The sequence below is a fragment of the Astyanax mexicanus genome, chromosome 8 (assembly GCF_023375975.1).
Source record: "Astyanax mexicanus isolate ESR-SI-001 chromosome 8, AstMex3_surface, whole genome shotgun sequence".
NCBI classification, from domain to species: Eukaryota; Metazoa; Chordata; class Actinopteri; order Characiformes; family Acestrorhamphidae; genus Astyanax; species Astyanax mexicanus.
In genome coordinates this window covers 30,354,998-30,381,673 of record NC_064415.1, presented here as the reverse complement: position 1 = coordinate 30,381,673, position 26,676 = coordinate 30,354,998, and the positions used below count along the sequence as shown (strand labels likewise).

The 26,676-nt window shown below is 40.1% G+C and overlaps 1 protein-coding gene across 2 annotated transcripts in view; it reads left to right on the top strand.

Moving 5' to 3' along the window:
• The window catches only part of LOC103021992 (B cell scaffold protein with ankyrin repeats 1), a 120,787-nt gene that overhangs the window by 19,810 nt on the left and 74,301 nt on the right, over positions 1 to 26,676 (top strand). For both annotated transcript variants that reach the window (XM_022678221.2, XM_007255763.4), the window contains exons 3-6: positions 1,711 to 1,838; positions 6,884 to 7,022; positions 9,494 to 9,636; positions 21,199 to 21,313. In XM_022678221.2, the coding sequence (XP_022533942.2) occupies positions 1,711 to 1,838; positions 6,884 to 7,022; positions 9,494 to 9,636; positions 21,199 to 21,313 (525 nt within the window). The remainder of the gene's footprint in view (positions 1 to 1,710; positions 1,839 to 6,883; positions 7,023 to 9,493; positions 9,637 to 21,198; positions 21,314 to 26,676) is intronic.

The window sequence follows — 26,676 nt, the reverse complement described above, 5'->3', positions numbered from 1 at the left end:
CAGACACATCGTAGACAATTGTCCTGTAATATATTGAGTATTGCAGAATCAGAGTACCGTGATATCATTATTATTATTATTGTGAGCAACATATTGTGATAATATTGTATTGTGAGATGCCCTAGACAAGCTGTGTGTTTGTTATTGCACATCAGTGTGAGCAATAGGTACAGCTTAGTGTAGCTGAGTCCATTTATCTGGATAAATAGCATATGTCGTGGGTTACTGAGGACACTGCATGTGCCAGTAAATTCTTCATTTGTGGAAACATCATCAGATATGACCAGAAGCTGTTGTTCAGCATTTGTGTGTTTCAGCCTGAGGCGAGTCCGATGCAAATGTGCAGTCTTCCTCATACGTCAGAACTCCCGCTTATCGCTCAGTATGCAAATACACATCTCCTCACCTGCCCTACAGAAATGCCTTTAACTGTGCAGTGAAAACGACTACTCAAAATCAAGATCAGAGAAAAGTTTTAACATTTACCAAAACATCAGTAGATAAAATAGAAAAAAGAAGGCTGGTTTAGAAGCCAACTGCAGGCAAAAACTATATATATATACAATATTAATTAACAGGACACATCTTCTCATTTAATGTATTAAATTTTTCCCCTACATTTCAAATGAATACTGAAGTCATCCAGACTATGAAGGAACACAAACAGAATTCTGTAGTAAATTTAAAAAAAGTGTTAAACAAACAAAAATACTCTGTAAAGAATATAGGTGCTCTTGTTTGGGGTGCCGTTAACTTGAGGTTTCTACGGCTTATAAGAGGCAACTCTTGATCTTCCTTTCGTGGAGTGGTCCTGATGAGAGCCAGTTTCATCATGATGTTTTTGATGGTCTTTGGGACTACACTTGAGGATACTTTCAAAGTTCTTGAATTTTTCACATTTTTCTTTACTTAGTTGAGTAGATTTTGCTATAATTAAGCAATATAATACACAAACCTTGAGTATATTATTCTGATTATACCACAGTTCCATTATTGCTGTTTAATAAAAGATTTTGAGTTAAAGAGGACAGGAAAAATACAATCTGTAAGTTAAAATAGTTCCATTGCTGCTCTGTTTGTAGCTGAGTTGTTTGGCTGGTAAGTGTTGCATCGTTGCTAGGTTACCTGTAGTGGCGAGTAGTACATGGAGAGTGCATTACTAGCTGATAACAGCACTCACAGAATGGCTCTCAAGCCAATCACATAGCAGGGTTGGAACTAACTGTGGTATAATATGAATTAGAACATACTGAAATAGAGTTATTCACTACATACAAACTCTACTTCTACACAAGTGATGCTCTCAAACACATTAAGAAAACAAGAAATTCAAGTAATTAAGTTCGGCACAGCTGTTAACTGAAAGCCATTCCAGCCATTCTGACTCTAGCTTTTGACTGAGAAAATGCCAAGATGTGCAAAGATGTTACATTACATTTGGCAGATGTCATCTAAACAAGAGGTGCAACTTTAAAGAATCTAAAATATAAAGCATATTCTGGTTTATTATTACCTCTTACACTTTTTTTCATTTTATTTAACTCCATATGCTTTTTGTTTATAACTAATGGATTTAAGGTGTGTCCAAACCTTTGACTGTTACCGTATATATTTAAATGTTTGCTATTTTTTTTATTGTTATGATTATGATATTCTAATCTAGTTATATATATTGTAAATGATAAAGTCTGTTTTTTATGACTTTTCTAGGTGGACAGACATCAGACATAAGACCAGCACAAGAGCTGAACAGAATAAAACTGGAGAGAAAACAGTCTGCTGTTGCTTCAAATGAAAAACCTTCTCTACTGATCCTACCCAGCCGGGTTCCATGTGAGGTGAGGGTCAGACTGCAATCAGTTTTATTATTTATCAAAAAGATGTAACTTTCACAAAAAAGACAAAACTCCAACAGTTAAATCTAAGCTGTCCCTAAACCTTATTCAACCTTATATAATATATTTACACTTTCAAAAACATTTGTGAACAAGTGTAAACAGTGTCTATAACAGAAAGCATAGAAAGGTAATAGCATTTAAAAAGTACTCTTATCCAGAGCACACTTATCACAGTTTAGTCATGTTATGCACTCTTAAAGGAGAAATCCGGTGTGAAATGGACTTAAGGTGTCGTGAAACATGAGAACGAGTACAAATATTTGTCGAATAGCCCACCTCCCTTCCCCCCCTAGCATTCTGAAATAAAGTGCTTTTAGCCAATGCTCCCAACAGGCTTTCAATGCTAGTGATCAGGGCATTGCTTTGCTCATGCAAAGAAATCACTATTTTTACACTATTAACAAACTCAAAGTAGCTCTGCTATTCATTGGTAGAACTCTGAGGGTCCTGACATTTAAAACAAAGCACTGGAAGCATTAAAAGTGTACAGATAGTTTTTCCAGCTACTGTTACACCAACTCCAATCCTAAACTAATGTGAATATTTAAGTGACGTATCAACTGTAGTGTTGTTCTTGCTTGTCAGTTGATTTATTGACCATGTACAGTGTGTGAAAAGACCAAAAAGCACTAGCATCTCTGAACAATGAAAGAGCTAGTGCTTAGCACTGTTAGCGGCTAATGCTAATAACATTCAGCCTCAGCACTGGAGAACTAAACTGAAACTACTGCATAATGCTGCACTTCAGAAGAATGGCTTTACTGCTTCTTACAACCTTACTGATAAAATTCATACATAAGACATTTTTGGGGAAAATTGATGAGGATTTTAAGTGCACCTTATACACTGTAAGCACGGATAAGTTGAATTTACTTAAAAAAGTTAAGTAATAGATAACGGATAATGAATTTTACAACTAAAGGGTTAGTTGTTTTAACTTTTCGATTTTAGTTACACTGTAAGACCAGATAAGTTGAGTTTATTTAACTTTTTTAAGGCAGCCGGTTTGATCAAATGTTTTAAGTAATAGGGAATGAGAACTTGAGTTAGCATTAATTAAAACATCAAATTATTACAACTAAAGGGGAACTACATTTATTTCTAAGGTATCTCAGGGGAAATCACTACACACTGATGGTGAGTGTTAGTCAGAGACTGTTGGACACACCCAGTATGCAAATAGATAGAGACAGAAGCCAATGGAAAAGAAGCTGCCTAATTCAACAGACTAAACTCAGTTATTATAAGTTGGTTCAACTCAAAGATCTCAGTTTGAATGTAAATGTGCCCACAAATGTTCAACTAACTAGTTGAAAAATTGTTGAGTATTGTTCATAAATATCCAATTTGATGTAAAACAGACTTAAATCGTTTGAGTTCAAACAACTTACAGGTTTACACAGTAGTGTAAAAAAATACGTTCTAAAGTCCTGAACATTTTCTGGAAGGTTATTCAAAAGCTGTGGGGCTTTATAAGAAATGTGACTATATTACTATATACGCTATCATTAATGTGTAACGTACAGATCGTTGTAATGAGAGTAAATGAAAGTTAATAAGTGTTCCAAACTCTTTACTGTGTGAAAATAGATAATGCAGATGCATCTTGCTGTTACTGTTTAGCCCTGAGTCATGTGAAAACAACCATATTCAAATCAGATGAGGGACACTAATCTCTGCTCTCTCTCACATGCTCTTTTGTTCACTTCACAAAGTGTGAGTGTGTGCAGGTGTGTTTAGGGGTTGTAGGGACATTAATGATTAATCAGCTTTATTTTTATTCTAAAATGATTTTTTACAGTTTAACCAAGAGGGTCAGAATTATTTCTAACATTTTGCTTTAGTGTTTAATTTGAAACAACTGTAAAGTATTTATTTAAAGCTCACCTTCCGCGAAAATCCGATTTTTCTTGTTTTTTGTGGAATACAGTAGGTCTCTCCGAGTTGAATGTGTACACCTGCACATTAAACTGTTTTGCAGCCCCCATTGTCTGCAGGAGCTAAGCAAAGAAATCCCCCCTCCCCCCCTCCGAAAAACGGGTGAATTTTGAATTATCTTTCTGCCTACGTAGGCAGAAACTCACAGACCAGCCCACCTTGGCTCGAGAAACTCCCAGAGGCGGAGCTGAAGCGACGCAACATCACCGCTCATCAGTTAGCAGGTGGGAGGCAGTGAGCGGCAGAGCGGTGGAGGGGCGTCGCAGTGCTCCTAGCCAATCAGAGGAGAGATATTTGCATTCTGTTTGCATGTATGAATATTCATGAGCAAAGCTGGAATCCGGTCATTTTGGACACACCCCTAAAACAGTCCATTAAAAAAGAGCTATACAGAGACACCTGAGCACTTTTTTTTTTACAAAAACGGCTCACATGTCATTCATTCATACTAGAGACCACAACTAGACATTTTAAAATGAAACAAAAAACGACGGAAGGTGAGCTTTAAGTATTTATCCAGTTAACACCAACATAAACTACAAATGTGTTAGTTTGGATTCTTATTTATTTATATATGGAGCTTAAAAGCTGATGTGAGTATCTGCATGTTGTGTATTTATATTAAACTGGCCTGGGTTTTGATATACCTGAAATGCTTGTTTCGAACAGTTGGGAGGAATTCATGCTGCACATTTTATACTTTACTAACATTCCTTATGTGTTTTATTGGATTCAGATCTGATGATTGAAAAGGCCTTTGAATGCTTGTAAAACCATTGTTATGCATCTACATGATTTTATGTTCTGCATGCTGCTACCTGGTTGCATGATTGGATTGTTGGTTGAATATATAGGTGCTGTAGATGTTCAGGTATTTGTAATAAATGGTTTGGTGAGTGTATAACAAAACAAATGCAACTTAAACTGACCCAGTTCCACAAGATATATATATATATATATATATATATATATATATATATATATATATATATATATATATATATATATACAGTTAAATATTGCTACTTACATACAAAAATTGAGTTAGAAATAAATATTGATACTTTAACATTATACATTGTTCAGATTTTTTATATCATATGGGCATTAGCTGATTTGTGCCCAAAAAATATGACCCGCCCCATAAACTGTCATTATGAGCCCAATTTAAACCCCACCTTTTTTTTAGTAATTCGAGCATTAAAACTGAGCTTTTAAAAAATCCTGTTGGGCCGTTTGAATAAGCGAAATCTGTTCAGAATGATGTTAATTAACACTGCAACACTAAAGAAGCATAAACCTATTATTTAGGAACAGCTGCACAAAGCTGTCAAGTGTGTAATGCGGACAATGAAGGAATGAAGTGTGTGTGATTTTAACATTCCAACTTGTGCAACTTTTATTTAAAACAGCATGATTTGTTACTATGCTGTATTCAGCTTTATATAAAATAAAAATAATATTAAAAATTCCTACAACACAGACCATTTTCTTATTATTATTTTGCTATTTTTATTTAATTACTTTAAAGTTTGTTTGCAGTTTGGTTGCACGTGTGCACTAAATATACTAGACTTTTAGAGTTTTGTGTTGATTTGTTGTTTTGTTTTTATTTTGCTACACTATTATTATTTTATACCAAATCAGAGTGTTGGCAAGTTACTTTTTATGTAATTTCTATATGTACATTTCTAGATTTGCATTGTTTCTAGTAAATGTATGAAACTCTTATATTTATACTACATAAAACCTACATAGTTATTTTGTTGCAGTAATCTATTCTTAAAATGTGTTCATTTTATTGTCAATGTTTTGTCATATGGTCTAGAATTGAATTATTGCAAAAACACCCTGGAATATTGTGATATTATTTTAGAGACATATCACCTCCCTCTAATAAGTACCATATCATATATGATAGGTGCACTGTACTATAATCAATGAACATCTATTTTCTGGTGTATTTTTAAACATTATAAGGTGCATTTTAAGTGACACTAGTAAGTGAACAAGGGTGTCGCCATGTTTCCCTTCTAATGGGGAAGCTGGAGAAGTGCCTAAGTAAACAAAACTATAAATCTACACAGATTTCCCTCCTGAAAAGAGTTTTTTTGGTTGAGTAAAGAGCTTTCGGTTATTTACAGTAAGCTTAGATTGCCTTTTTTTTTTTAACTGTGAGGTTAGCAGGAGCGCTAGCCACGGTTAGCAGCGCTTAGCATCAGTAAATGCTGCCTGACAGCACTACACTGTAGAATGTAGCTTGTTTTAACATGGTAAACACGCAGGCTACAGTCTGATATACTCACCTTTGAACGGAGAAAGAGCTAGCGCTGTGGTTAGCGGCTAATGCTAACACTGCTCCAGTCTCAGTGCTGCATTTAGTTTAAACCACAAATCTACACAGTGTTGCCAGCTTAGCAACTTTGTTGCTATATTTAGCGACTTTTTTAGACCCTCTAGCGACTTTTTTTGTTTAAAAAAAAGCGACTAGTGACAAATCTAGCGACTTTTTGTGGTGTGACTGGAGACTTTTTGAGACTCTGAGATGAACACGTGCTCTTCAGTTACTCTCCTCAGCGCTATCACTCACCTCCTCCACAGTGTCTGCCTCTATAGCTCAACATAAAACAATTTGTCTATAATAGGTTTAAAAATAAAGAAAACTTAAGAAAACAAAAAAAATAAAATAATAAACTACAACAAAAAACCCTGAAAAAAACGTAGAATAACATTTTCGGCTAACCGCTGCTCTTATAATAATATTTAACAACACGGCAAAAAACTGATTAATGTAATTTTCTATTTTTGTTAGAGTTCATTTGTAACATTTCTAACATATTTAGGGTGTTTTTTACTCAATTTTTTCTCTGCCACAACGTTAATCCTTACAGCTTCAAAAACATGCATTATGCAAATTAGACGATGACGACATTTAGCGACTTTTAGGACAGCCAATAGCTACTTTCCTTACTGAGGAGTTGGCAACAGTTGTGCTTCATTCTTAAACACGGTTAGAAGTGTTACTGTTGTAATCTCTATCTTCACAGAATCCTGGGGTGGTGTTTCTGCTGCTACAGAAGCCAGTGGGCAGTAAAGAGTGTGAAGTGGAGTTCAGCGGGGGCAAGCAGAGAGCGAGAGTAAAGGCAGCGAGCTGGAACGAGAACACCCTCAGTGTAGCTGCTGCAGGTAACAGACACACTCCCAGCTGAACGTGGTTATGATGGGCACCTGAGGCCTTTTAGAACACGAGTTGTAGGAAGCCAAGAAATGAGCTGACATCAGATCTTAGGAGGACTATTCTTCACCCACGCCAAACAACAGCAAGAAACAAAAACTCTCAACTGTTTATCACTCTACCTGTGCACCTTTACACTCTGTACACTGCAGTATAAGACACATACAATACCAGCCAAAAGATTGCACACACATCATCTAATTCAGTGTGATCTCTTTCTTGTAAATAGTAAATGTAATATTAAAGACATTAAAGCTATACAGGAACACATGCAGCGTTATGTTGTAAACTGAAAAAAGTGTTAAACAAATCAGAATATATTTTATACTTTAGATTTTTCGAATTAGCCACATTCAGCTTTGAGGACAGATCTGCACACTCTTGGTATTTTAATCTCTGTGTCTTTATGAGGTAGAGTCACCTCATATAGTTTTCTTAAATAAAATGTTTCTCTGGTGAGCTTTTGTTTACATCCCTCCCTTGTCTCTTTGTCTTATAAGGGTGTTTTTCCCCAGCCGTGTTTCAATTCACTAGCAGGGGCAGCAATAGTGTATTGGCCTGTGACCCTGACGACACGGGTTTAATCCCGCGTGAAGAGCGGTGTGTTCATTTATTTATTTTTTCCTTTCTTCTTGGGTTTACCTGTTTGGGATCAACTGTTCTGCAATTGATCCCCTCTGGGCTGGAGAGCTACTAATCTGTAGCACTCCATCCCATTACACTTCATTTTCCAAAACAGATTTTTGTGGCCCGCCACGAAATGGCTTGGAAAATATCTGGCCCGCGACCAAACTTAATTGCCCACCCCTGATCTACAACGTAGATAAAAAAAAGAAAAAAAAAAAAAAACATTGAACCAGAAGGTGTGTCCAAACTTTTGACTGGTTCAAACTTTTGGTACTGTACCTTGTTGTTAGAATTTGCAATAATGGATGGATGGATGGATGGATGGATGGATGGATGGACAGACAGACAGATACATAGATAGATAGATAATAGATTAATTATTATTGCCTTTAATTCATTAATTGGAATGAATAGACAACCTCAGCAACCACCACGGACACCATAGCAATACTATAGCAACCAGCCAAGAATCAGCACTGCAATCACATTCACAGTTTCTGCAGGAACTGCAGTCTAGTTTAATGAATGAATGAATGAATGAATCAATCAATCAATCAATCAATCAATCAATCAATCAATCAATCAATCAATAAACCTTTAGTTTCACTCAGGAAAACATTGAGGGTGACGCTCACTTACAATGTTGCCGAGCATATACAGCATCAAAGGGATTGAAAACATTTAAAAAGAAAATTGAAATAATAAGGAATAAAATTAAAAAAAATACTAATTTTAAATCAACATTTAATATATTAAAATAGAAAATTCTAAAAGACCATAAAAACAAATTGACAAATAAAAAGTAAAGAATTTATAAAATATAAAATAAATAAAGAGATAATAGTAAAAGTAAAGTAAAATGATAAAAATGATACGAAATGATAAAATGAATAAAAATGAACTAAGAACATGAGAATCAAAATAAAAAATATTAGAATAAAAAAAATAAAAAGTGGCTATAAATAAATAAAAGTAAATAAAAGAAAAAAAAGAAAAACAAAAAAAACTTCATTTAAAACAGTTAGAATTTCTGGTGGTGTTTAGAAACTAAAAGTTTAAAATGATGAAATCAGGTTTCTATGACTTAATTAGACCTAAGGAAGAGTACGCTGTGTTAGTGATCACTGGAATAATCAGATAACTGCATGTACTGTAAATGTGAAAGCTGAAACACTTTTTCTCTTCTGTAGTGGAAACAGGATTTCTAAGAATCCTGGATTGCATGTGTTCCTTTTGGGCTGTGGGGGGTTTATACTGATAATCACAAAGTTGCACCTGTTACATGAAATGTGCCAGACTGTCTGTAATTAACACTCTTTTGTCTTTTTTAAATCTGTCCGGCTCATACACACGTTATGTTCATTATCCTCTAGCTCTTATCAGTGGTCAGTTTCTGATTACTGGACCACTGTCAGCTGGATACTTTTTTTTTTATATATATATTTTTTGGACAGATGATTATTTTTACAACTCATTAGTGATACTGAGATGCTTTCAGTCCTACTGCTTCCATGGTGTTGTATCTGCTGTGCTGAAAACCAGACCAGCACCACCAGTATAATCCGTGATCAGAAGTGGCCTTATGTTGGCGTCTTCTTTCCACTGTGAAACAGCAAAGAGTGGGGGAGGGGTTTATAAACTGTGCAGCAACACACAGACCTACACACTGCATAATGTTTCAGTACAGGAAGTGTATGTATGTAATAAACTGAGAGCTCGGCGTATGAGCAGAGCGGTGTGGAGACGGATGGATGGTATTTGTTTTGGTGAACATGATGTTAATTGCATGTTACAGATTTTCCTGCAGGAAGCGTGGGTGTAACACTCTACTGCGGAGGTGCAATCAAAGCCAAGGCGAGCCTGTATTACTACAGCAGGATGGGAGAGATCGAACGCCTCCTCAAGCAGGCGGCAAACCCCATGAACTTCATGTGGCAGGTACACAAACTGCCTGAAACATGCACATGCTATAGACCCCATTAAACAAACACGACCAGTGATGGGAAAAGTTCAGAATCAGTAATTACCACCTTTTTAGATCCGTCCGGCTCATACACACTTCCCTCCACAGCTATTACTTTCAGTTCCTGAACACATGACCACTGTCAGCTGGATACTTCTGATTTGATGATTATTCATAACTCATTAGCGGCACTGAGAAATGTTCAAACCGGATGCTGACATATTGCCATATTCGCTTGTGCTTAAAGTGGATCACCACCAATGTAATACACGACTATAATTATAATATAATGTTTTTTTTTCATTATTTTAAAATGTTCTGCATTGTAGATTAATACCAAAATAATCTAAACAATGAAGAAATTCATATGTAATCATTTAATAAACAATCGTAAAAGTGTGAAACAAAGCAGAATACGTTTTATATTTTTTAGATTCTTCAAAGCAGCACCTCTTGCTTCGATGATGGCTTTTTTAGTTAACAGCTGTGCTGAACTCGTCAAGAGTTAATTACTTGAATTTCTTGTCCTCTTGTCCATTATTGTGTTTGAGAGCATCAGTTGTAAAGTTTCGAAGAGATACAGTTGTTATACAGTGAGTAGCTCTATTTCAGTAATGTTCTAACCCATATTGCAGCAAGAACTACTTAACTAAACTCAAGAAAAACAGAAAAAAATACTTTAAGAAATGAAGGTCAGTTAATCAGAAAAAATTCAAGAACTTTAAACGTTTTTTCAAGTGCATTCGCAAAGACCATCAAAAATGTTATGGCGTTATGGTAAAACTGGCTCTTATTAGGACTGACCCAGGTAAGGAAGACCAAGAGTTATCTCTGGTGCACAGGATATGTGTGGATCATGACCATGGCTCATCAGGACAACAAAGTATTTGCAGCTATTCAACATCATTGTTAACTGAGTGGAAGGCTTGGATAAAAAGCTGCGAGAAATAATTTTCCAAAACCTAGGCTATAGGTTAGTCTCATGACTTTTCCTGGTAGACTGCTTTTTTTAACCAGCAATATCTCAGCACTGTTTGCAGTATGTAACGTTATTTGTGTACGTAGCCTATTTAATCAAACGTTTCTGTGTAACATATTCCTGTGTAAATATATCATGTTATATAACATTGTAAGAGCTGATCCCCGATTGAGGCATCCACCTTATACACTCCCTGTTCAGTTCTGAAAATCCGTTTGTTTCGGTTTCGCTATCTCCCCCGGCTTAAAAGGGGCGGCCAAGCTTCTCTGGTCAGCTTTATTTACTCTCCTTCTTGTTCGCGCTCGGCGTGAGTTTGTTTCTGCCCTCTCTCGGGTCTCCACCCGTTCTCACGCGCGGCGCGATTTCTTTTGCGCCCCTTCTCAGGTCTCCACCCGTTTTCGGGGTTTTGTTTCCCGCCTGTTTTCGGATCTTTGTTTTCCATCTGTGTTGATGGGTTAAATAATAAGAATTATATTATTACTGTTATTATTATTATAATAACTATTATTATAATACTACATATAATAATAATTATATTTATTTTTATTATTGTTATAATAATTATTATTATTATTATCATTATTATTATTATTTCCTTTTTTTTCTCTTGGGTTTACCTGCTTTGAGATCTACTGCTCTACACTTGGGTTCTACAACCTTCTGGGCTGGAGAGCTACTGTTCCCCACCCATTACAAACGTGGACAACTGCGGCTTATATAGCCCCAAATATATGGTAATCTAAACTGGTGTATGTGCCTGTATGTCTGTAGGCCCTGATAGGGAATGAAACTCCTGGGTCAAAGCACTTACTACTTAATGTACAGTAGTTCTTGAGGTGGACAATCTTTTTTTTGGTTAAGAATATGCTTTTATGGGTTGCCAAGTGGTCCAGCGGTCTAAAGCGCTGCCACTATGAGCAGTAGGTTGCAGGTTCAAACCCCCACTCTCATGCAGCTTTGCCATCAAGCTGCTGGCGCTCAGAGGGAGCAAAATTGGCCCTGCTCCCTCCGGGTGAGTAGATGGCACGCTCTCTCCCCTCATCACTCTTATGGTGATGTCCGCAGAACAGGGCGTCTGTGAGCTGATGTATCAAAACCGAGTCGCTGCGCTTTCCTCCAAGTGCGCTGGCTGCTCGGCAATGCTGCATCAGCAGCAGGTCGAACAGAAGCGGTGGCTGGCTTCACATGTATCGGAGGAAGCATGTGCTAGTCTTCACCCTCCTGGTGTGTTGGGACATCACTAGTTATAGGGGGAGTCCAAGTGAGTGGGTTCGGTAATTGGCTGTGTAAATTGGGGAGAAAATGGGAAAATATTTAAATAAAATTATATTAAAAATAAGAATACGCTGTTATTCATTGATTCATTCAATTAAATTACGAACACTGTTCCAACACAGTGATTGCATTTGAAATAAATCATTGTAATATCCAGTTTTAGGCATTTCCAGTTAATCTTTTTTGTGCCGGATGGTCTTATTTGAGAGGTTTTATTAGCCTGGTTTATTGATAGCATAGGGTGACACTGCCCGACTGACAATTAGCATTCTGACTGTGGCTTTAATGCTTTAGGAAATTGATCCTGTTGTTTTTATTTGCAACACATAGCAGGCAGGTTTGTTGTTCTGTGTTTTTTTTTTTGTTTTTTTTTACTTTATAGCCCATATTCATTAGCAGCTGTTGCAGTTCTCACTGGCAGATGTTTCAGTGTTCAGTAAGAAGCCATCTAATTCACTCTGCAGTTGTTCTATTGAGCCAGTTTACTTCTGTGTTCATCACATCTGTGTAACATTACTCTGCTTCAGAATCCCATTACTCTTATTATTGAGGTGAGTCAGCTATTAGTAAAATTATCCTTTAACAAAATTAACAATTTAAAGTGGCCAAAACACTGAAAAGCTTAACTTCTCACACACAGACTCCACATGCTGATGCTGCACCCGTCTGCATTTCTTGATATTGCATTTGCCAAGTGAGAGCTAATAATCAAATACATATAAATGGAAGGAATTTACTGTAGTTGGCACATCCTGATACAGTTTTATACAGTAGCTATAACAATAGATTATTGTTACAGAGGGAAAAAAGGTAAGAGAAAGAATTAATTCACTCTAAAAAAAAAATCAACACAACAGTTTTACAATAGACATTGAGTTGTTTTGTTAGCAAATGAGAATTCATTACTATTATATATCTGTCTTATTGTCAGTCATATAAGTATTACAGTAACACAAATATGACCAGCTGGCCCCAGACAGCATATTGTCGCTGTCCAATGAAAAACACGTGTCTCCAAACAGCAACTTTACAGGAGAGAGAAAAAAACTTGTAAACTTTCAATGGAAATCAATGTAAAAAGAGTTTATTGCAGGTCATTTTTAAGAGTTTCTATTGGTCCGTTCATCAAGAACTTTTGGCACAGTGTAAGGGATAGGTTGTCTGTTCAAATTATGTAGTAATAACTAAAAATGGACAAAAATGGAGATAAGTGTTTTTAATTGGACAGTGACGATATAGCTTATATACACATAGCAACACAAAACACAGGAATTTGCTCTTACAGCCTTCAACATTGAGACCAGGCATAACACACATGCCAATCCCAAGAGAAGGCAGCCTATGGGGAATGACTACACACTGATGATGAGTGAGAGATGGGAGGACACGCCCAATATGCAAATACATGCATGATCAACATCAGGTTAAAACCCCTGCATAATTGCTCAGTAGAAAAGTCAAACCGAGCATGTGCAGTAGAGCAGAATATTTGGCTTGGCCTCAACTGGAGTTTAACTACAATTCGAACTTACAATTTTGCCAAAACAAATTATTATTTATTTAGGCCAACTTTTAACAAAAAACGTAATAATGTTAATTGAGGCCACTAGTTTGCTGTAGTTACGGTGCAATTCAATATTTCTTGTTCAGCTGACTTAAAAATCACCTTGATGAGAACAATTTTAAGTTTTGTTTTTTAGTGTAGTATTGATTTATTAATCTTGTTGATCTTGTTGATTCATATAATATATTTTCTTAACTTACTCTTTTGCCCCTATAATGTCAGTTTTGCTAAAGTTGTCTTAATAAAGTCAAACAATATTAATATTCAACAGTATTGTGGCGTGGAAGAGAAAGGACGACCCGTTAGACTCATGCTGAATGCTCAACAGCTCCTTTATTGAACAGGCTTGCCACTCACTTATAGTCTTTAACAAGACTAGGAGAGCTAAAACCATTCCCCACAGAGCTCAAACAGCCCAAAGGCCACCAACCCAGCTGTGTGTCTCCCAGATGGCAGATCCAGAGTGGTGCCCACCCTCTCTGCATAACCCCTCCCAAGGGAGATGCCCCACCCCTGTCATCCTCGCACACAGGAGAACAGAACCATGCCTACGGGCAGCCACACACACAACCCAGAGCCGCCACATAGCCCCCCTCCCAAGGGTCAGCCGTCCCGGCGACCCCACCAACCCAACACAAACCCCGTGTACAACAGAACATTTTTTTTTTTTTCACAATCAGTCGCAAACAAAGTCATTAAGGCGGGCGGGCGGCCTCCGTGCCCGCGGCAGCCTGGAGGGGCCGGGCACGGCACCGCCTGCCAGCGGCTCCGAAGAGCCAGAGTTCAGATCAGGCACAAGTGCAAGGCCGGCAGGCTCCGCACCACCGTCCACAGTGTCCGACAGTCTCGGCCTATAGGGGGCCAGCCTATCACGGTGCACAATCATAGTGCGTCTGCCCCACCGGATCTTATACACCACCTCCCCCAGCCTGGACAGCACCAAGCACGGACCCACCCAGGCCGACTGGAGCTTCGGGCACAGTCCCTTCTTCCGCTGAGGGTTATATAGCCAAACCCTCGCCCCCACCGCCAACGGGTCCCCAAAGCAGCGTGTGTCGTATGCACGCTTCTGCTTCTGTCCGGCAGCAGACTGGTTGGAGCGCGCTAGACGGTGTGCTAATTCCAGCGAAGACATAAGGTCCGAGACAAAAGTGGGCGTGTCCGGAGCGTACCCGTCCCGTCAGGAGGCGCCCCAAAAGCCAGGGAGACCGGCGTCCTCAGTTCGCGCCCGAACATAAGCAGAGCCGGCGTGAATCAGCACTACCGGCAGGTGCCTGTCCCAGTCACGCTGGTTCTTGTCCGACACCATGGCCAACTGCGCCACCAGCGTGCGGTTAAAACGTTCCACCAGTCCGTCACTCTGCGGATGAAGGGGCGTCGTCCTGGTCTTATGGATTCCCAGGATGCGGCAGACCTCCGCCATGACCTCCGACTCGAAATTTCTCCCCTGGTCGCTGTGCAGTTCTTCCACACACGGCCGGCGTGACAAAGCATCCGCGTTACTGTGGCCACGGCCCGGGTGGTGCACAACCTCAAAACGAAACTCCTGGAGTCTAGATAACCAGCGCGTGAGTTGGCCCTCGGGCTCGCGGAAACACATGAGCCACTGTAGCGAGGCGTGGTCAGTGCGCAGCAGAAAGGGCACCCCATACACATACGCTCGGAAATGTTTAAGGCTTTCGACCACCGCGAGTAGTTCCCGGCGCGTTACGCAATAGTTGCGCTCCGCCTTGTCCAGGCGGCGGTTATAGTACGCTATTACGTGCTCGGAGCCGTCCTGAACCTGCGACAGGACTGCTCCGAGGCCGTGGTCGCTCGCATCAGTATCCACAATGAAACTCTTCCTTCGGATACGCTAGAATCGGAGCATTGCACAGGTGGCTTTTTAGCTCCTCGAATGCCCGCTCCGCCTCGTCAGACCAGCGGAATTTCACACTAGGCTTAGTCAGAGCATGAAGCGGCGCTGCCACGTCCGCGAACTCCCTAATAAACCGCCTGTAATACGAGGCGAGCCCCACGAAGCTGCGAACCATTTTTGCGTCTCGCGGTGTGGGCCAGTCACGGACCGCCTCCGTCTTTTTGGGATCGGTTTCCACGCCAGCACCGCTCACTACGTGGCCCAGGAAGCTCACGCGCTGCCTTAGCAGATTACACTTTGCCGGATTGAGCTTCAGGTTAGCCGCCTGAATCGCGCCGAGCACCATTTCAAGGTGAGACAGTGCGGAGTCGAAGTCGGTTCCGTGCGCCAAGACATCATCCAAATAAACGACGCAGCACGACCGCGGAACCCCGCATAAAACACGCTCCATAAGACGCTTAAAAGTAGCCGGCGAGTTACACAATCCGAACGGAAGCACCGTGAAATGCCATAGGGCTGAGCCGAGCGAGAAAGCGGTTTTCTCCCTATCCCCCGCCGCGAGGGGCACCTGCCAATATCCGCTCCTCAGGTCTAACGAGCTGAACCAGGCTGAGCCAGACAGCTGGTCCAGCATATCGTCGATCCTGGGGGGCAGGTAGGAGTCAAGCTTCGTGACAGCGTTAAGTCGCAGATAATCCACACAAAAGCGCCAATTTCCATCCTTCTTTTTCGCAAGGACCACCGGGGCCAACCACGGGCTGCTCGAAGGCTCAATAATGCCCGTACTCGCCATCTCAAGTCAAGTCAAGTCAAGTAGTTTTATTGTCAATGCTGCATATGTACAGGACATACATAGAATTGAAATTACGTTACTCTCCTTCCCAATTTTACAGCAAGTACAGATAATGGATAATAAAGAAAAATAAAGAAAAAGGGGAGACACTATGTGTACAATACAGCAGCAGGGACACAGACATACATGAGACAGAACAAGGTGCAGTAGTGGTGGGGGTGAAATAGATATATAAATAGAAATAAAAAGAAATAAATATATAATCTAAATCTAAATGATTGGGAGACACTATATGTACAATACAACAAAAACACAATAGACATTTGTGAGACAGAAGATAATAGTGCAATATTAATGGTTATTAAGATCAAGTGACAATATAAATAGAACCCGTATAACAGTAGTGCAATGTTGTATCTAGCTTAAGGCTGGTAAAGTTCTTAAAGTTCCCAGTTCTTGGGGAATTAAAGTGTGTATGACAGTGCAGCGTAACAGTAGTGCAGGTATTGGGTGTGTAGTGCAGGTCCTTTTACAAAAGTTACAGTACTGTGTGTGTTCTAGTGCAGAGTTTCAGTACTGTGTTGGTGGGAGGATGTGGGGTCAGGATGATGAGAGTGTGTGTGCTGTGGGCAGGATTGGGATGGAGGGTAGTGCGGGAAGAGAGTTCAGCATCCTCACAGCCTGATGGATGGGGCTGTCTCGCAGTCTGCTGGTCCTAGACCCGAGACTCCGCAGTCTTCTCCCTGATGGCAGCAGGCTGAAGAAGCTGTGTAGTGGGTGGGAGGGATCTCCTGCCAGACGGAGGGCTTTCCGCGTGAGGCGGGAGCTGTACAGGTCCTGAAGGGAGGGGAGAGAGGTGCCAACGATCTTCTCAGCTGCTCTCACGATGCGCTGGAGGGTCCTGCGGCAGGATGCTGTGCAGGCCCCGTACCACACGGTGAAACAGCTGGTCAGGATGCTCTCAATGGCCCCTCTGTAGAAAGTGGTCATGATGGGGGTGGGGGTTCCAGCTCTTCTCAGCTTGCGGAGAAAGTAGAGACGCTGGTTTGCCTTAGCGGACTAACTGCTCCGCCGCTACGCGCTTTGCTAACGCCAGACGGTGCGGCCTCAGCCTGATGGGCTGGGCGTCACCCGTGTTTATCGAATGAACCGCAAGGCTATTTTTAGTACACTCGCGCTCAGACACAGCGAAACTCGTGCGAAAACGGCCGATCAGTTCGCGCAAACGGAGTTGTTGGGGACCAGATAAACCCACACAAGTGCGCTTCAGAATCTCCTCTATCGGATCTACACTCAACCCCGCATCCAGCGGACCCTCTACCGTATCACGCACCGAATCACACACATTCCCTCCCACCAGTTCACTTACCCCTAACTCGTCGCGTATCTCTACAGGGAGTCCAGTCACCAGCACCGAGCCCCGTGCACAGTCAATGATACCTCCGACGCGTGAGAGCAGGTCCTTGCCCAGAATGCACGGGTCGTTGATGCGTCCTACCCAGAACTGTTGTTGAAAGGGCCCCTTGCCGACATCAATCGTCAACTCCGTTAATCCAAGGAGACCTATAGGATCCCCGGTGACTGAAGAGAGAGCGATGCGCTGGCTGTTGTCAGTCACAAACTCGGCCGCTACCTCCATCGCTAGCTCGGGCCGTATCAGTGAGACTGACGAGCCCGTGTCCACCAGCGCGTTCACCGTCACTCCATTCAATATGCATTTCAGGAAATAGCCGCTGAGTCCGGCAGTTCCGGAATCAGATCCCGAGGGTAAGCATAGCGTTCCTGGGGCCACCGTAACCCTCACTGGGTGGTCCCGGCTCCGTTTCCCGGCCGGCTGCAGTGCGCTCGCCTGTGGCCACGCCCCCCGCAGCGCCAGCACTCCAGTAGAGCATCAGACCGGCTCCGACCCCACCTCTGCGAATCATGGGCAACCGGCGACGCCCCCCACGGTCCAGGATGGCTTGAGAGGATGAGTTCGGACCGCTCCGCCACCTCCACCGCGGACTCCAGGGTCTGTGGGTCGGCCAGCCTCAAGTGTTTGCGCAGCTCGCTCGGCTCGAGGGCGCGCAGAAAGTGATCCAACGCGAGCCTCCTCTGGGCCGCTCGCGGAAACGTTGTGTAAGCTTGGCGGGTTAGTAGGGCCATCTCCGATGCCAGCATGCCCAGTGTCTCCTCCTGCTGTCGGCGTCTGTCCGCCACTAGCATTTTGGCGGCCGCCTCCGATGGTTGGCGGCTGAAACGTGTTCTCAGCACCTGCGTCAGTTCAGGCAGCTCGCAGCGGCACTCGGCGGGGAGCTCGATCAGTACCCTCAGCGCGTCGCTCCGCAGCGCCAGGCAGAGGCAGAGGTTGGCTGCCGTCTTGGCGTCCGTCCGTCCAGTCGTCCTCTCCCCGGCCACGACCTCCGAACAGCCCACTGGCTCCGTCAGGTCCGAGTCCACTCCGCTGGAGAGCCTTGCCTCTAGTCCGTTGGTCCGCTGTCTTCCTCCTCAGCCGTTCGATTTCCCCTGCCAGCAGCTCAATATCTTCCAGCAGGGTCACTTCTGACACCAAATGTGGCGTGGAAGAGGAAGGACGACCCGTGAGACTCATGCTGAATGCTCAACAGCTCCTTTATTGAACAGGCTTGCCACTCACTTATAGTCTTTAACAAGACTAGGAGAGCTAAAACCATACCCACAGAGCTAAAATAGCCCAAAGGCCACCAACCCCAGATGGCAGAGTGGTGCCCACCCTCTCTGCATAACCCCTCCCAAGGGAGATGCCCCACCCCTGTCATCCTCACACACAGGAGAACAGAACCATGCCTATAGGCAGCCACACACACAACCCAGAGCCGCCACAGTATGATCAACTTTGCTCACACAGCTCATCTCTCACATACTTAAAATTAGTTCCTGGTGGAGCCTCTCTGCTTCTGCAGAGTAAAATCCAACATGTCCAAATGACTTTTGTATTTTATTTTATTTGTATTTTTGTATTTTAGTGTTTAATTGAATGTATTTAGTCTGGGTTAGACAGGAAAGTGTGTTGAATCAACACTAAAAAAAAAATAAAATTCTGCCAAATTCACATCACTTATTTTTTTTAACAGGATAGGTAAGTATTGGCTAAAAGCAATCAGAATTTATTTTTAGAGTGTAAACCCAACAGACTGTGAAGACTTCAGCCTTAAATTTAAACATTAATAAATTCTAAATGATAATAATGATTTATGTGCAGGTAAGGCTTCATGCAGGAATCTTCAGTGTGCATTCTGTGTGCAGCACTGTCCCGAGGGCTTTGATCTAATTATCAATGAGACAAATGTTCATGAGGTTTTGCTGGATTCATGCAAGAGCGCTCTCACACCCTTCAGCCACATCAGAGATGCAGGGACATTAAGAGTGCAGCCAGCCATGCACACATCCCTTTTCATGCCAACTTAACCCCACTAATTGAGTTTGAATCATACTCATGAAGGCAGACAAAGCAAACACAGGGAATCTGCAGATACATATGCATGCATTTTAGGATTTACATGCATTTTTATACTGATAATCTGGACTTCAACTTAGTTTAACTTAGTTAGGAGATGGTCCAAGCTCATAATTCCTCCTTCTCAGCACTGTGTAAACCATCATTATCACTTCACATCTTACTTGATTTTACTAGTATTGCTACTAGTATTGTATCATGATAAGATTTCAATCATATGTATTTACACATGGGTCCCTATCTTACACCCTGCGCACCCCACCTACACCTTCTTCCAACTGTAGCCTGCTGCTGCTAACCCCAGCTAGCACTGGTGGAGCAGGATTAGCATTAGCATTAACTGCTAACTGTGCAAAGCACTAGCTCTTTTACTGTTCAGTTGCAGTTTTGTTTACTTAACCTAGCTTAGCTTAACAGGTCTATGAAAATAGATTAGAACATAGACATTTATTGATAGTGCACCGTATAATCTGATGTACAGTAAATTTCTGAAGTATTGTTGTCTTGGAATTGGAAAACCTTGGTTCACCACTGAATAAAAAAAACCTAGGTAATAGTCAACTGTCAGACATTTATTGCTATCTTGGCAATGCAGGTGTGCCGCACAAGCTTGATTAACACACACCCCGCTCATTACACACACACACACACACACACACACAAGGATGCAGAGCATACAAAATATAGGATTAATTTTTTAAGGGTAATAGTTTGGCAAGCTGGTTATAATGTTATGGCTGAACAGTGTAATGTATATACAGAGCTGCATTTAATGTTGTGGCTTATGAATATTATGCAAAGTATAAAATAGAAGTTACACATTAGATTAGATTTCGTAATGCTTTATATAAAACACAGAAATGGATTTTGCTGAAACTTGTTTGTTTGACATTTGTTAAAACAACCTTTAGAAAATTTCCACTAAAGAAAAAGGGAAATAGCAGCTAATTTAGTTAATGGAGTTAAGTTCTAAAATGAGTGCTTTAGCAGATATAGAAGTAAAATTCAGTCTAAAGTGCTGCTACTATGATCGGGAGATTGCTTGTATGAATCCCAGGCATGCAGCTTGGCATCAGCTGTTGGAGCCCTGAGAGCGCACCACAGGCACAATTGGTCCTGCTCTCTCTGGGTGAGTAGATGGCGCTGTTTCCCCACATCACTCCAAAGGGTGATGTCGATCAGCACAAGGCGTCTGTGAGCTGATGTATCAGAACAGAGTCGCTGCGCTTTCCTCCGAGTGTGCTGTGATTCTACTCGACAATGATACATTAGCAGCAGTTCAAAAAGAGGCGGTGGCTGACGGAGGAGCCGTGTGCTAGTCTTTACCATCCTTGCGTTGTGGCACATGGGGGATATACAGCTGAGTAGCACCTGAAGGGGTGGCACGATTGGTCTAAAATTGGGAGAAAAAAGAAAAAAAAAAAAAGAAAAGAAAATTAGGATATTTTTCCTCTTTCCACTGAGGAATACTACTACTTTCAATTTAAAAATAAATAAAAATAAAGATTGTTGCTCTAAATAAAAAAAAAAATGTCCCGGATTTCATAAACCATAATAATTTACCCCAATAATTTATCTTCTTGCTCCCTACAGGCATTTCGTGTGTCTTCCAAGGAGGAACTGGATCAAATTCTGGCTTCTAGTCTGATGAGGAAGATGCCTGCCGGAGGTTTCCAGGGTCTGCTGAACGATCAGACTGCGGCTGCTGGTAGGTGCTGATTCTTTGGGTCAGTATCACACATCAAGAGCACTGACTACAACTCAGTTCAAAGGAAGAAAAAGCTACATTCATGCAGTCTCTATAAGTGCTACTCACTGATCCCTGATCTGCTAATGCAGGCTAACTTTCCTGCCACCTTATTCCCCCTGCTGTTAATGAATAAATGATGGAGGGAAGCCGCCTCGGCCCTCAGAAGTGCATTACTGTAGGCTTGTACCCCTGACGTGCATTTCCTTCCTCTAACACAGCATGACCTAATTCCAAAGCACTTAAACACATGCTAATGCTATCGCTAACACCACATGACAATATTACACATTTTTTTGTGCTTATTTTAATCATGTGAGGTAAACAAATTTTCTAAGTGTCTTTATCTCATCATACAGCAGTTTTGTATCATTTTATTTTTTAAATGATAAAGATGTGCTTAACTTTTAGCACATCTGAATGTAGCTTAGCACGGCAATAGTACTCCATAATGACTGAGAAATTCAATGAACTGGTTTACAATTAAAATTTAAAAAGTCTGTAGGAAAAAAGGTAACAATGAATTGATTTAGAATGTATCTTAATATTTTTTGTCCATTATATAGAAAATGGCACCTATAGGAGCTTTAATGACATTCCATTTTAAATCCATAGACACAAAGCATACCATAAACGCACACAAACAATAAATAAACAATAAATGAACATCAGAGAATGTCATTTATAATGTAATAGAATATAGCTTGTCCAGTGTTTTGATGTAGAAGAGGCAGTTAAAAGACACCATTTATGAAAGCCCATTACTGCTACTAATATAGCAAATACTAAAATAATGTAACATCTTTCTTTTTTTATTATTAAGTACATTACTATCTCATTAATATTAACACAAAATAATGTGACAGTTTCGCTAAATAATGAGACAATATTTAAAAAAAAATTCAAATGTATCTTAAAATAATGACAGTATCTCAGAATAATGATTTATTATTGCGTAATAATGATTTTGCATCTCTAAATAATGAGGAAGTATCTGAAAATATCGACTTAGTATTGCATAATAACGACTTAGTATCTCCAAATAATGAGATGACGTCTCAAAATAATGATTAGTCTCTCAAAATACTGACTTAGTATCTTAAAATAATGGGACAGTATCTTAAAACAATGAGACAATATCTAAAAATAATAATGAGTATCTTAAAATACATACTTATTGTTGCGTAATAATGGCTTAGTATCTCCACATAATGAGATAGCGTCTGAAAATTATGACTTAGTACCTCAAAAATCTTCACATTATGAGATAGTATTTGAAAATTATATCATCAAAAGTACCTGACAATATCTAAAACTAATGTAACAGTATCTCAAAATAACAAGACAGTAATGCAAAATAATGACTTAGTATCTCAAACTAAGGAGATAGCATCCTAGGATAACGACTTACCATGTCACTTAGTATCCCAAAATAGGATTACTTCTGCACATACTTATTTTTTATTTTTTTTAGTTCATCCTTTTTAATCCTTTTAGTCCTTTTTTCATCTTTTTTCCAATTTAGTTTTATTGTGAGAAAAAACACTTTTTCCATTTCTTAAAATTATTTTCTTTCTTTTTTTTTTAATACACCGCACCAGTTTCCGTCACCAGCTTTATCTTGTTATATTGTATCTTCTCTCAGTGTCATAAGCAGGAATATGAAAGTTTAGTTCAGTTCCAGTTTTAAAATATTACTTTAGAAACTCTTGAAAACATGCGGTTCTCACGTTGAGCTGAGAACTAATCACATTGGGTGTGTTTGGTGTAAAGAGTCATAAATTACTGCAGATTGCTTCTATGCCGTTCATATCCTGGAGTGAACTCCATTTCCACGGGAGGGGCAGATGAGGTGAGTGACCTCATGTAGCCCCCGATTATTCACTACTCTTTTCTTCAGTAGTTTCTTTCTGTTTTTTCCCCGCGGAGTGCGCATTACTTATTCTCCATCTGAATCTCTCGCTGTGTCCCTTTCTGAGCTCATTCTCTCTAACCCATTCTCTTACCTCTCTGTCTCTGTCTCCCCCTTTCTTTCTTACTCTCTCACTCTTACTCTCTCTCTCACTCTCTCTCTACACACTCACAGACACTCGCTCGCTTGCAGCTCTATGAATATTTTGACTTCTCTGCACTTTCCCAGCAGGGTGTCGTGAAAGCAATATGAGTCTAGTGGGGGAAGTCGTGTCAGTTTTAATTTGACCTTTGGTTCTGCTTGACTGATGTTTGCGATGCACCTCTTCATACGACTCCTCCTGCTTCTGAGATCCTCCTGCACATTCAAATCCAAGTGGGAACTTCTGCATGCGGATCAGATCTGGCCTTTTGATAGACTGGTTTTGACACTGTTTCATAGTCGTGAATCAAAATGATCAAAGGAAAAGCTAAATTTAAACACTGATACTGAAAATACTGTCTTTGTAAATGAAATGATATTAAATCTAGTCAATGTAAAGTAGCTAATATTTCTCATGAGGACATGATGTTTAGAAAATATTCATCCTATTCTGTGTTTTCCGTTAATTTTAAGGCAATTCAATTACATTCCAGTTCATTTATTAGCAGCAGTGGCTGGCTCAAGTTCAATTTTATACTCTAATCACTTAAATTAAAGTAAATAAAGTGAAAAAAGTGTTCAGCATCACCTATTACGATTGGTATTAGTTTACAGTTTGCTACCTCTTCATAGACTTGCTGTTTTCCATCTAAACGATACAAGCTGTACAGGACTAGGATAGCCAGACAATGACTGATTGACTGATGAGTTGTATGCAATGACAAACTTGTTCAGTGCAAGAAAGTACACTGTTATTAAAATACCCCTCAAGGGGACCTCTCCCACTACACTTCAAAAAAAATTAAAGTGACTCCCACTTAAAATCATTAAGCAACTAATTTCCTGGCCATTTTTAAATTAGTACAACTTTATGGCTCACTTGTTCTCTGCATTTACAAAATTAAGTTGACCTAACAATTCTTAAATGTTAGCCAAACTTGAATTATCGAATCACTTCAACATAGTGTGGTTGCTGACAATAGCCAGCCAGACAGGTTTGTGATTCCTGCAGCCTGCAAAATTTTAAAACTTCAGCGATCGTGAAGTAGAGTTATGCATGTGGATGTCCAGTTTGCTCAACTAATTTCTCAATTAATCGGCTCAAATTAACTCAGTCATCATTTTGCTTTGACTCAGTTAAGTTGTAAAAAGTGATTTTGTGTTTTAGTCAGGAGAACTAATATTATGAAGTTGAGTGCACTTAATAAAATGAGTTCAGAGAACGTCAACCTGAAAACTTAAAAATGCTTTTTTATATTATATTTCACATATCAGTGCTCTTTCTACAGTGTTGGTTCACACAGCTTTCCTATAGGCTCCTGGAACCATATATCTGCGTATTGGGTGTGGCCTCTCCTTTACTTATCGTCTTTGTGTTGTCTGTTGCCCAAAGCTACCTTATCCTAGGTGTGAAGTAGTGTAATATATGTTGTAGCTTTTTGAGAGCAAATTATCTTTATTATGTGTTCCTGGTTGCTGTGTTATGTTGATAAGTCAAGGTATCTTTTTGCTTTGACTCAGTTAAGTTGTAAATACGTAATGTTTTAAGTTAGTTGAACTGAAAGAGTTCGCACATCAATAGTTTAAATAACTCAACAGTTCTTTTTATTTTTTGAAGTATTGTGGGCTTGTGTAAAATGAAGTACGACCGGTCGCTGCTTGCCACGTTAGAAGTTACTGAACTCGTCTTGCACCGGATTGTGTAGATTTAGCCTCTTCAGCTCGGCAACCAGAGTGAGCTTTGCATCTGGGGAGAGAAGAGCAGAGCAGACTACTCTCTGTGCTGTTTCAAAATTGGACTGCTGTAGCTGTTTCACACAGTTGCTCTCATTTTCTACAAGTTGGTCCTTTAAATGCTTTAAATGCTTTCCTGTTTCAATAGAACCCCTTTCTACTCGTACATCACCAGCGCAAAATTACAGCTACTTCCAAAATAAATATATTACGTTCCCTGCTGATTTTATGTCTTTCCATTCCCACCCACAGATTCCCGCCTTCACGTTTTAAACCACCGATATGTGCACACATATAAACGTAGCGCACTCGCATTTTATATGTGTAGGCTATGATGTAGGTTCGCCGCGGAAATATAAATTGGCCTTTAGGAGAATTACATAACGTCTCATTAAATTTGCAGTAGCACCAATAATTTTGAAAATACAAAATTGTGGTTACATTATTGTGTTCTTATATTAAATACAGAAAATTTGCTGGATTTTGGTGAGAAAAATAGGCTGAGACTTTCCAACACTCGTCATTAGAAGCAGAAGTCAAGCCACAGGCTGGAGCAAACACAGCAAATCCATTATTAAAACCCAAGGTAACAGAACCAGATGCTAACGGGAGAAACCAAGGACAACAGCGAGGATGCTTCAGTATTACGAATGAGAAAAAACAGGGGGTATATAAACAGTATGTGTGAGTTTTTAAAAAAGCAACAGGTGAGACTGCTTATGAGGTTTAGAGGCAGGATGGAGCTAGAAGACTAGAAAAGCTAGAAAATAGCGAAATCCTCTTAAATCTCAATGAAATATATAATATTTCTCATTGTGAGATTGTTGTACAAACCTTATAATAGAATTATATTATAATTGTTATTATTAGTTAGCTTGGTGACAATTCAAGTGTTTTTTTTCTACAATTTCTACATTTCTACATGCAGGGGAAATGTGATGTCATTTCGTTTCCATCTACTACAGATACGCATAGTATTTTTAGGCTACAGCAGTCTGCAGTTCTTTTAATTATGGCTGTGTTATTTGCTGTGCACAATGAGAATGAGAGACCCACTTAATGATCGATGAATTCTCTGTGCCACTCTGATGATTTCCACCAAAAATGTGGGAGCACAAACACACCAGACAGTTCAGGGAGAGCAGGGCAGAGTTTCTTGTCACTTCTGCCCTGTGTATTCGGATAAAATAATTGTTATTTATTTATATAAAGATCCTTTTCCATCACTCTTTTCACAGTTTATTTTTAGCAATATTATTTTACACCTTGTCGTAATGTAAAAAAAAAATGTTTTTTTCCATACATCTTTTTTTGCTCATTTTTTAAAATTTGCAAGAACTTATCTGGATGGAAAATGTAACTATTGTTAACATTTTGTAAGTCATATTTTGTATAAAAGTTGCTTTTATTATAATTCTTTAAAACATCTAGAATTGTTTGTCTATGGTAGTGAGACCCAAGGCCCTATTTTAGTGATCTATAGTACACTGGTCAATTTCGGATCACGCAGCTACAAAAAATATGCCTTGAAATATGC